Source organism: Podarcis muralis, chromosome 1, assembly GCF_964188315.1.
Source record: "Podarcis muralis chromosome 1, rPodMur119.hap1.1, whole genome shotgun sequence".
Classification (NCBI taxonomy): Eukaryota; Metazoa; Chordata; class Lepidosauria; order Squamata; family Lacertidae; genus Podarcis; species Podarcis muralis.
In genome coordinates, this window is record NC_135655.1 from 113,940,114 (window position 1) to 113,956,277 (window position 16,164).

Sequence of the window (16,164 nt, forward strand, 5' to 3'; positions counted from 1 at the left end):
CAGAAAAACTCTTCACAAAGTTCAAGAGGTCAAGACACAAAGGCTTTAGCAACTAATCCACACCTAATGACCCACCTAAGTGGTACTCAGGATATCACTCAAGAAATCACTCAAGATATCCCTCAAGCAATTAAGGAACAAAAGAAGAAAAGGCACACTAGCCTGGGAACTTCCTCTCTGCCCAGAACATTGGAGGCTATACACCACACCTCCTCAACAGTATTTATAGGAACTCAAACACTGAGATCCTGCTCTGTTCCAGTAACAAGAAGCCGAAAGCACCAGCCTGAAGATGACGAGTGAGACCTCGTCGAAACGTCGCCTAGACACCCCAACTTTTACACGGGAAGACACCCGAGGACACCAAAACCTGCATATATATATATATATATATATATATGTTGGGTTGCTGACAATGTTAGTCATACTAAGAGAATACCCACTGAAATTAATGGAAATGACTGTACTCTGAGTAGAACTTAGCTGGATACAACCATTAACTGAGAAAGACAGAACAGAACTTATATGGAGTGCAAAAGATAACTGTGTGCAGACAGATGCACACACATTTTGTGTATACCCAAGAAACTAGGTATTCTAACAAGGGGGGGGGGGGAGACAAACAAAGACTGACCTATGGAAAAGGTACAGAATAAGTTAATTTCTTATTTATTGGACTGACTGGGGAATATAATAAAGAGGGAGAAGAATGTAAAGGGCAACATTTTTACAATGAGTCATTTGTTAAATAAGGACACTGAATACTTTAACTGGCCCAGATCTCGCCCTGAACTCAGTATGCTAGCAATACAATTTCCCAAGCCCTTTTATGCCAATTTGTAAATGTTTTCAAGTTTGAAGTAATAGCTGCTGTCTAATTACAGTGGGGGGGGATACTAAATCCAGGAAAGCAAACCAGAGAAATATAAAATCTTAACAGTCGATTTAGCAATCTCCCAGAAGCTTAGTGGGAGATTTCCCCTTTCAGCATATTGCCCAGCCTCAAGAAAAAGATAGCAGAGCAGAGCATTAGCATTAGCATGCCATCTAGTGAAAGCATTTTGATACTACTCTTTTTTATATAAATAAATAAAAAGTGCAATAAAACACAACTTGAAGATAAGGTTACTTTACCTGCTTTGCTACTTCTCTTAAACAGGCCACCCCTTTCTCAAAGTTTGGAAATACTATAGACCCATACTTTTGGTATTCAGGGATTGGTCGAATTTTTACTGTAACTTCTGTTACCACTCCAAGGGTTCCTTTATAAAAAGAGGGAAATGGTCATTTTGCTATTGTCGAAAAATTTATAAAAATCGTTTTGTGATTTAATAGGCAAAATTAAGAATCCAATCTTTGTTTATTTTGAAAACCATGCCCAATTCTTTAACAAATATTTCCTATTCCAGAACTTCCAAACAGCAGTGTTCAGTTAGCGCAGTAATGTTCAATTAATGCAGTATTTATCAAACTGTGAGGATTAGGTTTCTAACTGTAGAAATATTTCAGTTCGTAAGATTAAATATTGATATAATTTTAAAGTTCCATCATAATGTGAAGAAAGCTTTGCTCTTTCAACGTAGTGTAGTTAAAACTATGATATAAGCAGTGCTTTTTTCTGGGGGGACGTGGGGGGACGCATACCCCTAAACATTTTGTGAATCTAAGTTTGGCCTCATTGAGGGGCAGTATTTCAATATGAGTAGGAAAATGAGAGTACCCCCTAAACATTTTTTTTAGGGGAAAAAAAGCACTGGAAATAAGCACCAAGGGCAAGTTATAACTAGTGTGCTAGGTGTTTTTCTTCCAAAAAGACCAATATAGAAAGAAATTTTTGCACTGTTTAGTATCAAACAGAACATCAAAAGAGGCTTTCTCATATTTTGACAGCACCTGCCAATCATTTAAACAGAACAGAAAAAAAGTACTGGGAAACAAGGCAGCGTGTGCCCAGCCAACCAGTGGAAGTGTGCTGAAACAGAAAGAAACTGCAAGCAAACCAGCAGCTCTATAACTATGGCTGCCTTGTATGTTTGGTAGTCAAAATAGTCTGGGTTCTAATCTATAACTAAGTCAATCTATAGCTAAGTTTGGCACCATGCCCGAGCTACTGCATGTAGTAAATAAAATGGGTCAATGCACTACAACACAGAGTGCCTCAGAATTTCTTCATAGAAATGTATTGTGCATCATTGTGTGTCAGCATCAATTGAAGCCCAGTGCAATGGCTTCTGGGGAGGTCAGGAGAAGGGGCTGGGAGAGAGGGAATTGTTCCGTCCAGCAAGCTGATACGCTTGCTCAGATGGGATAGGCTTGCACAGATTTTGAAAAATGGCAATGTAGACTAAAAAAAGGGCAATTTCACATTATTTGTCACGTGTCCATCACTTTTCCCTTATTCCAAATGAGAACTCTAAAACGGTTTTAATAAATTAGTTTAATGCTTCAGCAAACACAGCGCACCAGAGTTATACTGTCCCTACTTAATCCCAAAAAAAATTCCTTCCAGTAGCACCTTAAAGACCAACTAAGTTAGTTCTTGGTATGAGCTTTCGTGTGCATGCACACTTCTTCAGATACACTGAAACAGAAGTTGCCAGATCCTTCTATATAGTGAGAAGGTGGGGAGGGGTATTACTCAGAAGGATGGTGGGAATGGGTGATTGGCAGATAGCTGTGATGAGCCTGTTGACGACTCTTAACGACTGCAATAGGTCTTACAGGAAAAAGCAAGGGGTGAGAAGGTGAAAAATGGCTTTGTCATGTATAATGAGATAAGAATCCAATGTCTTTGTTCAGACCAGGTCTCTCCATGGTTTTAAGTTTCATAATGAGTTGCAATTCAGCAGCTTCTCTTTCCAGTCTATTTCTGAAATTCCTTTGTAGTAAAACAGCTACTTTGAGATCTTGTATAGAATGTCCTGGGAGATTGAAGTGTCCTCCTACTGGTTTCTCTGTCTTGTGATTCTTGATGTCAGATTTATGTCCGTTTATTCTTTGGCGTAAAGTTTGGCCTGTTTGTCCAATATAGAGAGCTGAAGGACACTGTTGGCATTTGATGGCATACACAATGTTAGACGATGAGCAATTAAATAGTCCCGAGATGGTATGTGTGATGTTGTTGGGGCCAGTAATGGTGTTGTCCCTGTGTATGTGGCAGCAAAGTTGGCATCTGGGTTTATTGCAGGCTCTGGTGCCAGTGTCCGTGTTAAGTCTGGTTGTAGTATTATTGTGGGTTAGGAGTTGTTTAAGATTGGGTGGCTGTCTGTAGGCAATGAAAGGTCTCTGGGAGGAAGACCTTGCTTTTTCCTGTAAGACCTATTGCAGTCGTTAAGAGTCGTCAACAGGCTCATCACAGCTATCTGCCAATCACCCATTCCCACCACCCTTCTGAGTAATACCCCTCCCCACCTTCTCACTATATAGAAGGATCTGGCATCTTCTGTTTCAGTGTATCTGAAGAAGTGTGCATGCACATGAAAGCTCATACCAAGAACTAACTTAGTTGGTCTTTAAGGTCCTACTTAATCCCGACAGAGAATTTTCATCTCTGTACTCTTGTAATCCAGCATTTAGCTGGATGTCCACTGCAAATGAAGCACCTCTAGGAAACTGGGTACTCTGTACTGTAATGCCCTATTGAATAACAGGGACGTGATGGCGCTGTGGTCTAAGCCACTGTGCCTCTTGGCTTTGCTGATCGGAAGGTTGGCAGTTCGAATCCCTGCGATGGGATGAGCCCCCGTTGCTCTGTCCCAGTTCCTGCCAACCTAGCAGTTCAAAAGCAAACCAGCACAAGGAGATAAATAGGTACTGCTGTGGCGGGAAGATAAATGGTGTTTCCATGTGCTCTAGCTTTAGTCACGGAGTCCTGTTGCGCCAAAAGTGGTTGAGTCATGCTGGCCACATGACCCAGAAAAGCTGTCTGTGGACAAATGCTAGCTCCATTGGCCTGAAAGCAGAGATCACCACCAGACACCACGGTCGAATTTGGCTGGAATTAACCATCCAGGGGTGTTTCACCTTTTACCTATTGCATACACAGGGCTACCTTGTTACAAAATGCTGTGATGTTCCATTTGTTTTAGTTTTTTCACCTTACATAGAACACAGAGTTTCTATGATCAGAAAATCCAAGCTATAATGACTTTTAAGAGGAGTGGCTAAAGCAAAAAGCACCCTAGATAGGCTTACTCAAAGTTCCACTGTGCTTAGTGGGGCTTACTCAATACAGTGGTACCTCGGGTTAAGTACTTAATTCGTTCCGGAGGCCCATTCTTAACCTGAAACTGTCCTTAACCTGAAGCACCACTTTAGCTAATGGGGCCTCCCGCTGCCACCGTGTGATTTCTGTTCTCATCCTGAGGTAAAGTTCTTAACCTGAGGTACTGTTTCAAGGTTACCAGAGTCTGTACCTGAAACGTATGTAACCTGAAGCATATGTAACCCGAGGTACCACTGTAGTGTGTTTAGAAATGCAGTCTAAGATGCAGGAGAGTTAGCGTTAAGCAAGAGGCATTACTAATCTGGCACTGCTCCAAGAAAAAGGCACCAGCCTCTTCCTTAGCAGTACAAATTATTACATCACACCAAAATAGGTCTACTGTGTTGAAATTGCACTGCATCTAACGGCATCAACCGTGGAAATCTTATTCTTTATGGCAAAAGGAATAAGCCCTTTCAAATCCAATGTCTTCCAGTTGTTTTGGACTCCTTCCATTAGCTGCAGCCTGCGTGGCCAATGGATGAGAGGAGCTGTGGCTCAAAACAACTGCACACAAAAACTGCAATTCTATTTTGATGCATACCTTCAGATCCTAAAATGAAATGATGGATGTCAGGTCCTGTTGACATACGCGGTCCTTGACAGCTTTTCTGTATCACACCTCTTGGGGTTACCATTTTTATATGAACCACCTGTATAATAAAATATATTTGCCTAAAAATTACATACGAATTTGAAACAGACAAAAGCATGTGAGCATACCAAAACCATCATTAGCCTAAACCCAAATATACCACTATTGATCAAAACATTTAATATTCAACTTTGCCTCTCTAAGACTAGACTGGGGTTGTTTTTTTAAAAAAACCTATCTTTGGAATTTCAGAACAACCTAAGTTTCCACTAACTGACAAAAAGATTAGAACTAGAACAAGCATCAAACACCGATGAACAGTAATGAGATCATTTGCTGGGGGGGGGGGGGGTTATTACCAGGTCTTCAATGTTTCCGTAAATGTTTTTCTTCATGCCTGATGCTCGCGTTGCCACCCAGCCTCCAAGTGTACTGAATTCCATTGAATCTGGTTCGTGGCCCAAACAGTAACCGCTTTCACCCAGCTAAACAAGTGAAAAGAAGACAGCATTCGTGTAATGGACAGCTTTCTAAGGAAATGAAACTTGAACTCCAGAATTGGTTTTGTAGGTGCGTGTCTTTCCAGAGACGGACAGGAAAACCCGCTGTCTTGCACCAATAAAATAAAATCTGCTTTCGTTAACGTGGTCACTCCAAACAGAACCGTACTTTTTGCTACCAAATTTTCTCCACATCATCACCCTCTGGTATACAATCACCCAGAAGTACACAGACGATTCGCCCATGAGAATTCGTTAGGATTAGCTGTGATTGCTGCATCGTTTGCGGGGGGGGGGGGGGGAGGCGGGACTAGATTACTGTTCCAAGCCCCTTCCAACTCTATGATTATATCATGGCAGTACTTTTAACACCACCCTTATTGCAAAAACAGTTGCAAAGCCACGTACCTCAAGCTGATGTTGTACTATGCCCAGGAATACACAATCAGAAGAGGGTGAAAAATAGCCAAAGATTATTGTATGAACTGGACCCAGGTCTCAGTAGCATGTATTAAACGTAGCTGTTAGCTTTGCCTCATTTATCCCCACAGTTCAAAAAACCTAAATCTGATCCCTTATTAAGAACATTCGACATGACACAATTTTAGCTTGAAGACTACAGCTCAAAAGAATTCACTTAAAAGACAATACAGCAAGCACTTAGTTATGGTTCTGGTAATATGCAGCTGGGTCTGTAGAAATCCAGAGCAACCAATTATATTCCATTCGTTCAAGAAGAGGCAACTTAATATACAACCATCTGGCTGGGATTTCTATGTGCAATACTACAGTATATTTGCTATGCAGATGAGGAATTTCTACACATTTGTCACTGGTTTCATTTTTCTTTATTAGTTGGGCTTTGCCATCTGCACTGCCTCAAAAATGGAATGAAACGCCTTTATACATTGACCCTCCAAAGCTCTCCCAATGAAACTGCTCAGCAGAGCAGTCTTTTATGTCAACTGGCACAGGAACTGGTCACATGGGCTTGCGTTTGAAACCACATTGTGTGCTGAACACATTTGAGAGATGGATTATTCAAGTATGCCCTACGGGGTGGAATAGCTCCCAAGTGTTTTCTGGTACAACTTCTATTGGTAAAATAATAATAAGGGTAAAATGCAACTGTGTCCATCCACCAGAACACACCATTGGTTAAAGTGCATCATACACTGTACCCCCAAAATCTGCTCTGGAGTATTGTGGGGACAGTATGGAGCAGATTTTCAGGGTGCAGGAGTGAGGAGAGGAAGAGCAAGTCCACGCATGCAGTGTTGCTGCTCTGCGTCTGGAATTGCTTAAACGCAATATATATATCTGCCCATTTCTTCTGCTTTATTACATGCTACAGTATGGTCACCATGACATTTCAACGATGCAGGGATTGGCATTCCCTATCTTAAAGATCTGATAATACAGCACGTCTTGAGCTCTTAAAATGTAAGCCACAAGACTGTGTGCTAGCAGTTTTACTTATAAATGTATACTATATACTGCCCTCTCATAAAACATCAAGAAAGAAGCATCCCCTCCAAACAGCCACATTATATGAGGGTTATGTTTAAATCACTGGCAGGGTATATGAATTTAGCATTAGAATATGAAATGTAAGCTTTAAAAAATAAAATAAAAACCACTCCAAACCCCTAGCATTCTCTGGACAGATTGCAAGCATAGGCACTGCTGGAGCTTCTGTGGATTAACACTGTCAAATGTCAAATTCCCTTGCTATGCAAATTCTTTTGAACAAGATCACATATTTCTGCAGAGGAACACCTACAGGACCACATGACCCACTCAATACTTGAGTATATACTCTTGAACATGCTTCATATGTTGACCAAAGTGCTGTGAATATGTTCTGATTATATAAAAATATACACTGAGTAACAATCTTTCTGATCCAGAAGAAGGCAAGAGAAATGGCAGGAATTGCTTCGGTTTTAAAGAAGCTGCAGCAAAAGAAGCTATTATGCCTTATTCTAGTGGGACAAGAGTCTGTGGCATTTCAAGAATGGAACAGTTAGTGAAACATCCGAAGTTACTAGCCTGGAAAAATGTCATTTAAATTAAGAGAATATGCTCTGTGCATTTTAATTCCATCCTTTTTTTAAAAAAGCTACAGCTCTGGAAAGGTTAAAATACTACATCAAACAGTAAGAGGATATAAAAATAGAAAGTATGAAAGGCCATCTCATCAAAAAGTGCTGTGTTCGTAGTTTGCAACAAAAATCATTTCTTTGGAAAAAGCTACAGAACCCTTTTAAAGGAGGACCACTCATCCACAGAAAGTCTATTACTAAGTGTCGCAAGTAGTTAACGATTCAAACATATTTTAAAGTATGTAGGACTTGAGAATGCTTTTAGACAAGTTCCACAGCAGTGCTCCCCAAATGTGTTTCTGGACTACAATTCCCATCATCCCTGACCACTGGTCCTGCTAGCTGGGGATGATGGGAGTTGTAGTCCAAAATCCGCTGGAGAACCAAGTTTGGGAAACCCTGATCTACAGCAATCCTTTGACACCTTCCCTTTAAGAGCGATGTGAAACAGGGCTGTATTCTTGCCCCAACTTTCTTTGACATATTCTTCTCCCCGTAGCTCTCATATGCCTTCAGCTCAACTGAAGACAGTGTGTACATCCATTCATGGAGCGACAGGGCTCTATTCAACCTGGCATGCCTCCACACCAAAAGGAAAGCATGGCGGGTCCTTATCTATGAGGGTTTTTTTTGTAACAGCCCTGACAACACACTCTCAGGAAGTTCTACGGAGTCTCACCAACCATTTTGTCCCAGCCTGAATGGAGTTCAACCTTACTACCCAGCCTGATGACGGCCAACATCCTGGGTCAGGATGTCGCCTGCACTCCACTGGTGGAGTGCTTGAGGTGGTAGGCGGTTTTGTCTACCTGGGCTCCACCATAACCAGCAACCTCTCCATCAACACCAAGCTGGATAGGTGTACTGGCAAGGCAGCTACAGCAGTGGCTCACCTCTCCAAAAGCATCTGGGAGAATGTGATGCTAACAACCAATCCCAAGATGAAGTCCCACCAGGCTTGTGTGTTGGGCATGATGCTTTCTGGCAGTGAGCCAAGGGAAACTTACACCTGTCAGGAGCGATGCCTCAATGCCTTCCACATGCGCCACATCAGGAGGATTTGAGGCATCACGTGGCAGGACCAAGTCTCAAACAAAGACGTGGTCTCCCAAGCTCATTTTCCCAGCATGTTCACACTACTATCTCAGCAACATCTACCCTGGCACGGTCATGTCTGCAAGACACGAACCGGTATAATGATTAAGACAGAGCTGACTCAATAACCTGGAAAATATACACAGTACATTTGGCAATGTAAAAACCGAAAGTAATTTTCAAAGGAGTAAGATACCTGTCTTTCCAAGTCTTGTCCAACAATGCCAGCTTCAACATGAGCGGTTAAATTTTTCTCATCTATCCAGTGAATCCTGTTCTATTACAAAGAAACCAAAGTAAGACTTGTGAAACAATTTGACAGTTGACAAAATCAACAGCGTTTAGCCAATTCCACACACTTACCTGAAAGTAAGCCCCATTAAACACAATAGGGCTTACTTCCAATAATAATAATAATAATAAATTTTATTTATATCCCGCCCTCCCCAGCCGAAGCCGGGCTCAGGGCGGCTAACAACAGTCAAATAGTCAAACAGTCAAATTCTAAAAACATTCTAAAAACATTTCATTATAAGATTAATTAAAATCAAATTGTTGGCAACCGATTAGGCAAAATTCTGTGCAGGTTGCCAGAGGAGGGAGTCAGGCTGCGCCCTGACCAAAGGCCTGGTGGAACAACTCTGTCTTGCAGGCCCTGCGGAAAGATGTCAGGTCCCGCAGGGCCCTAGTCTCTTGTGACAGAGCATTCCACCAGATTGGAGCCGCAGCCGAGAAGGCCCTGGCTCTAGTTGAGGCCAGCCTAACCTCTCTGAGGCCTGGGACCTTGAGGGTGTTGTTATTTGCAGACCGTAGGTTTCTCTGTGGGGCATACCAGGAGAGGCGGTCCCGTAGGTACGAGGGTCCTAGGCCGTATAGGGCTTTAAAGGTTAAAACCAGCACCTTAAACCTGATCCTGTACTCCACCGGGAGCCAGTGCAGCTGGTATAGTACCGGATGAATGTGATCTCGCAGCGAAGACCCCATAAGGAGTCTCGCCGCGGCATTCTGCACCCGCTGGAGTTTCTGGGTCAGTTTCAAGGGCAGCCCCACGTAGAGCGAGTTACAATAATCCAGTCTGGAGGTGACCGTCGCATAGATCACAGTGGCTAGATCAGGGCGAGAGAGATAAGGGGCCAACTGCTTAGCTTGGCGGAGATGAAAAAATGCCGCCTTTGTTATAGCTGTAATCTGCGCCTCCATAGAGAGGGAGGTATCGAAGATTACACCCAAACTCTTAACGGACGGTGCTGGCACTAATTGCACCCCCGCAAGAGATGGGAGTTGCCCCCTCGATCCCATATCGTCCCGCCCCAGCCAGAGGACCTCTGTCTTCGAAGGATTTAACTTCAACCGGCTCCCACGTAACCATCCAGCCACAGCTTCCAGACATCTGGTCAGTGTATCTGGGGCCGAGTCAGGATGGCCATCCATCAACAGATAGAGTTGGGTGTCATCAGCATACTGATGGCAACCCAGCCCAAAACTCCGGACAAGCTGGGCGAGGGGGCGCATAAAGATGTTAAAAAGCATTGGGGAGAGAATCGCACCCTGAGGCACTCCACACACCAAGGAGTGACATGATGACAATTCCCCCCCAAGCGCCACCCTCTGTCCCCGACCGGAGAGAAACGAGCGCAGCCATTGAAGGACTGTGCCCTGGATCCCCACGTCGGCAAGGCGGTGGTCCAGGAGTTCATGATCGACCATGTCAAAGGCTGCTGACAGATCAAGAAGAATCAGCAGCCCCGACCCGCCTCGATCCAGCTGCCTGCGGAGATCATCTGTTAGGGCGACCAGAGCCGTCTCGGTCCCATGCCCAGCGCGGAAGCCGGACTGGAATGGATCCAGAGCAGACATGTATAGGATTGTGCCTTCAGGGGCTGGAAATGGGAAGGTGTAAACATACATATTTTTTTGCCTGTCTGAACTATTACTGTTTCACACAGGAGCTAAAATTGTAATGATGTAGGCCCAATAGCCTAAAGCAAAAATATCCACAGGGAACTGAGGCCCATGGATTCATATAAGAACTATGCATCAATTTACCAATGCAATCAATATGGTCTTAGCAAATTGTTTGCAGATGAAGTACTCAGAGTAGTAAAGGATACAAGAAGATTAACAGGTGATTATTTTTTTCCTTACTCAATCCTGCTAGAGGCTAGATTTTTTAAAAAGGAACAAGATGTGTTTGTGCCTACTTCAGATATTAATTGCTGAACCTTATCCTGTTTTCTACTGGGGCACCTCACCCTAGTTACTTGAGTGTTGCACTATGAACTGGGATTGGGCAAGTATGGCAAATGCCACGCCATGCAGTGCTCCACCCTATGCGCAAACCAGAAGGGGATATTATACAGAAGTTTTAAGAGAAAGGATTCTGGACAAACTGATGATCAGTTATGACATCTTTATGCTGCACGAATTCACTGAAATAAAGATGGTTGACCTTGCATTGTATACAGAAGGACCACAGTGTTTCTTCCCACCCCCTCCAAGCTTACCTGTTAAGTTATTCGAAAGCTGAAAGCTCTATTTCATGCTTTATGAAATCAATTAGCTATCTAACCCAGTGGCAGTCTTTATGCTCCCAACAGACAGTCAATGTGGCATAATGCTTAGAGTGCTGGGCTTGGGACTTGACAAAGCCAGGCTCAAAATCTTCACTCTGCTACCAAGCATGCTGATCCTACAAAATACTTAACTTTTTGGATAGGAACCAAAAATAGCCAAGGCCTTATAAAGATGTCCATTGTCACCTTCCCCACAGTCTTTGTTACCATGTGAGGAAAGTCAGCTTAAGTTATGTTTTTGGTATTTGAAATACTTTTTACAATCTGACATTCTACACAGTTTTGCCTGAAAATGCTTTTTCCACATACCATTTGTGAGGTGTCCAATGAAACAATCGTTCTTTTCTCCTCAGCGGGACACTCAAGAGCATTAGAAACATTTGTTCCTCCTGCAGATACAAGAAACACATTGACGTTAATTTTCGTTCACGTGCCTTCGTGCTAGTTCTCAGATACTTAACTATGGGGCTCAAATCATTTTTAAAATAATAAACAGTGCTACATTTGAACGTGGGAGGAGGCTTCCTCAAGCAAAAGGCAACATAGCAAGGGAGTCTGCTCTTCAAAATAAAAATAAAAATAAATCCCACTGGGCATACAAAAGCCATTAGCTATATCTGAAGCAGCACTTTGGATTCTGGCCACTGAAAACAAGACAATTATTCTCCTTAAGACATAAAATTGCTATGTAACTTACCACCATATGGTATAATACAAACGTTATGCTTGCAGGCTATTTCCACAATTTTAACCACATCATCATGGCACTCTATAAACAGAAGTATAAATAGAGAATTAACATATATTAAGACAGTGATCTCTGTTAAAATTTAAATGTACTAAAGTATTTCACAGTGGCTTGCTGTTACATTGATGTCAGAGGCCACAACTATACTAGAGTTAAGGAAATGAAGTCTCAATGTTTTGGACACTTTCACTATGAGATGAAAAGGAGTCTCTGCACCACCAATATTGGGACTCAGGGAAGAACTATATGCAATACTGGCTGGCAAAAATGGATTGAGCCCAGGATCATCTATTTGGTTCTGAATTTTTCACATGTTCCTCTTAAACACTGAGCCAAAGTTGCTTGAAGTAGTTATGGATGCACCAAGTGTTATGAGATGGAGCTGCAAATAAGTACTGTACTCTCCCATCGCCCCCAGCCATGCCACTATCCGTGTATTGGACGACCCAAGTTTTTTGACGTGATTTTTGAGTCAAAAAACCTTGTCCAATACACGGAAAAATACGGTATAGCCTACGGACAACAAAGTATGGGCTAGATTCAACCAATGAATCATCCCAGGAGCAGGAGCTTGCACAAGGACTCCACTGGCTCTGGAGAGGTCATGAGAACCCCCAGAGAGGGGGCAAGGAGAGAGAGGATTATTTTGCCTGGAAATCTGAAAAGCTTACATAGCGCTACATTCCTCCCTATATATTTCTGCTAGTTTGAAACAAGTTGAAAATAAACTAGCAAGAAGAGTCAATAGGAAAGTTGTCCATGTCTTGAATTAGAGCAGTGGTCTGAATCCATCTAAAGTGGGTCATGAAACTCTCCAGTTGGTTTCGACTAACTTGCTATGTTGGGTTTCAATGGAGCATAAATGAAGAAGCTTTGGTTTCTCTGGAAAATGCTCAGAAAGCACCCCAGCAAATATTCTGGTATTAACAACTAGAAATAAAAAGAAAGGCTACTGAGCCAAGTCTTCCCAGCATCTAAGTTGCACAGCTGGAAGGAGCCAGCTGGGTAAAGGCCAGTAAATCACAGAAACTGTAAACGAGAACCAATGTAATGCATTCTGAACAGCAAATTACGTGTTCTTGAAATTGCTAGCATGGCTCAGGTTTCTTTCTTTAGCAAGAATCCGTTGCCCGTGAAAATCTGGTTGAAAGCTTACCATATCAGAATTTCATCTTCAGAAAATTAAAGGTTTGCACACACTGAAAAAAGCTCCCAAGTCTTTCACGCGTTTGTATGTTTTGATCCTGTGCCCATGTTGCATCTACCTTTCAAATTTTGACACGGTTTTCTTTCACTTTGCAGGAAAGTGACCAAACAAGTAAAGCAGAGCCTGTGTTTTGCAAAGGCTTTTTCACCAGGCTGCATAAGCAGCATTCTTGGCAGACTTCCAAACAACATTCCTGGACCAAGTACTGGATGAGATTCTGTACTCTGCCAACATCTGCAAGTGCTTTCCAATATCAAGTTCATCCCCCGCCCCCAGATTTGTATTTTGCTATATTGGACTTCAGGGTGGGGGAAAGCCTTTGAAGAATGAGAAAAACATTCTAAAGAGCTTACCTGGCCATACAACTACATCAGGAACTCGTTGAAACATTCCTTCCCTGAGCTTATATAGTTCATGTAAGCAATGACCTAAAGTACAAAAGGGGGGAGGGGCGATGTTTACAAAGATGTCAAGTTAAAAAATAAACATACAGTTAAAATGCACTGTGTGTGTGTGTGTGTGTGTGTGTGTGTGTGTGTGTGTGTGTGTGTTTTCTTACCATGAGCTCTGAATATCCTAGCTTCTGCTTCTTGGGTATATGATATTTTAGCAGCTTGGAGGTCTTTGATAAATTCTTCATTTGCAATAGAAGGAGGCACATCACTAAGATTCAAGGATGCCTTCAATGTAAAAGAAAAACACAGCTATGCTCAGTGCACCTATTCAGAAGAAGAAACTCCCACAGAGAGGCAAGGTACTTCTACAAGAAGAGAAATGCCAAGCTCTTGTGGAACCAATTCATTTTTGTGTTGTCCCCTTTCAAATTATTTATTTCTCTGTATTATTGCACATACCTTTCTAACAAGGCAGCCGGGGCAATACACAATTTTGAAATACAGTGGTGCCCCGCAAGACGAACGCCTCGCAAGACGGAAAACCCACTAGACGAAAGGGTTTTCCATTTTGGAGGCGCTTTGCAAAACGAATTTCCCTATGGGGTTGCTTCGCAAGACGAAAAAATCTTGCGCGTCCCCGCGGGTTTTCCCCCGCTCCCCCCCCTTTCCTAAGCCGCTAAGCCGTCTATCAGCTGTTCCGCTGATAACCCGCTTAACAGCTGATCGCGAAAAGCCGCTAGACCGCTGTAGCGCTAATCCACTAAGCTGTCAATGGGCTTGCTTCACAAGACGAAAAAAACGCTAGACGAAGAGAATCGCGGAACGGATTCTTTTCGAGTTGCGAGGCACCACTGTACTAACACCAAAAAGTGCTAGAGAATGCAGTCTTCTTAAGCTGACAGGAAGCTGATGGCAATAGCTTCCTGGCCTGGCCTTCCTTGTTTCAGCCTTTCCTCGGGTCACAAAGGTTTTAAATAGTCCTAGGGAAGGTGCAGGAAAGACAAACCATTGATGGTTCTTACCAGAGGCCAAAGGTAAAGCATGACTCAAACCCATTTACTGGTGTTGAAATTGGGTAAAACCCTTTACCTTTCTTGTGGTCAGCGTTCAGCTCATTCAACATCACTGTTATATTTCAAAGGACTTTTATTTTCTGCTACCTGTGTCAACACCTGGGTTGCCCGAACCAATGGTGTTAAAAGAAAAGGAGGGTACCATGTCTATCTCACTTGCTTTCTCCCTGCTTCATTTCTGCCTGCCTGAGCTACACCCAGCTGAGAGGCACTAGCATCAGACAGATTTCTACTGAAAAAGGGACATTCCATCGCATGGTGCTTCTACTCTAGCCATCTAGTATCACTGACCTCTAAAATATTGGTCTGAAGTAGATTACACTTAATGAATGGAAGGTAAAGGCTCTAAGAACTGAAAGTTTTAATTGTATTTATCCAACTCACTTCCATTTAACTCTAGTAGAAATGCAAGTCCTTTTTAGGAGATCCTTAGCTCAGGCTATACTTTATTACATTCTCCTCCTTGGGAAAGACATCTACTTCTCCATTTAGGTCTGCCCCAAATGCTTTAACAATTGCACTGCAAAGCAATTGTTCTAGACAAGTTCTACTGCAATACTTGGAAATGCAGTTTAGCGTAAGAATGCAGGCAAAGCAGTGGGGCAGGATTCTACCTCAACAGCGACCAAGTTGTATTATGCCAGCTTGCTTCCCAAACTTCCAACTGACAACCAGGACACACTTTCCCCTGGATTTAAAAGCATGCTTTACAATCCAATCTCTTGTAGGAGATTTAATATACATTTAAATTTGTGCCAATGTTACTAGCTAAAAATAAATACGTCCTCAGCTTCGGTAATCAGATTGCTAACCTGTTGCATGCGTGGTTTGTGGCACTTGTGGACAAGAGTAGGTGGTGCCTATATCCCAGCTATGGCATGGAGGGGACTTCTCTGCCTCTCCCCATGCTAGTTGAGTCAAACTGTCCCAAAGTAAAAGGACATTGGCACATTCATTTTGGTCTTGACTTGTGGCACACTTGCTAAAAACGATGGAGACCAGTGGTACAGGGAACAATTTCAATGCTTCACAGCTAACTAGGGCACCTGGAATTAGCAGGTACCTGTGCTGGAATTTTATTAACTTAAAAGTGTACCCGCCCATCTATATTTGATCACTTAATTGGCCAAGTATCTGGAGGGCAGGTGTAAAGGTACTGATCAAATGACTAAACAATTAGTGACCAAGAAACCTTGCAGAAACATAGTATTAGTATGTTAGCTATTCGATATTTATCCCAGCTTTTTTATCCACAGAGCAACTGAGAACTAGTAAATCGTAACATTATAAAAAATAGATTAAAAAAATAAAAATATAAAATACAGAAGCAAAACACTAAAAGTCTGTTGAAAGGAAAGGATTTTCAACCTGTGTCAAAAAGGAAGCAATGTAATGTTACTAAGAAAGGTTACAGAGGAAAGAAACCTAATCAAATCAGATTAAATAAGGTACTTCATTTTTAGACACAGATTCACACTGAACCATATAGTAAGGAACCACAGGGCATTGGTAGCAAGCTTGGGAAAGGCCTCTGCCCAAGTTCTCGGATATCAGATAGTACAAAAAGGACAATGGCGATGGATCAGTGGTTAAACCTTATTCCAACTGC

The 16,164-nt window shown here is 42.4% G+C and overlaps 1 protein-coding gene across 3 annotated transcripts in view; it reads right to left on the reverse strand.

Moving 5' to 3' along the window:
- Nucleotides 1-16,164, reverse strand: part of AGPS (alkylglycerone phosphate synthase) — a 57,806-nt gene that overhangs the window by 25,860 nt on the left and 15,782 nt on the right. For all 3 annotated transcript variants that reach the window (XR_013390302.1, XM_028748657.2, XM_028748684.2), the window contains 8 exons: nucleotides 13,647-13,767; nucleotides 13,441-13,515; nucleotides 11,830-11,901; nucleotides 11,442-11,521; nucleotides 8,756-8,836; nucleotides 5,219-5,344; nucleotides 4,809-4,917; nucleotides 1,135-1,262 (listed from right to left, as the gene is read on the reverse strand). Coding sequence is in view for 2 of the 3 variants with exons in the window: in XM_028748657.2 (XP_028604490.2) it covers nucleotides 1,135-1,262; nucleotides 4,809-4,917; nucleotides 5,219-5,344; nucleotides 8,756-8,836; nucleotides 11,442-11,521; nucleotides 11,830-11,901; nucleotides 13,441-13,515; nucleotides 13,647-13,767 (792 nt within the window). In the remaining variant the exon portion in view is untranslated. The remainder of the gene's footprint in view (nucleotides 1-1,134; nucleotides 1,263-4,808; nucleotides 4,918-5,218; nucleotides 5,345-8,755; nucleotides 8,837-11,441; nucleotides 11,522-11,829; nucleotides 11,902-13,440; nucleotides 13,516-13,646; nucleotides 13,768-16,164) is intronic.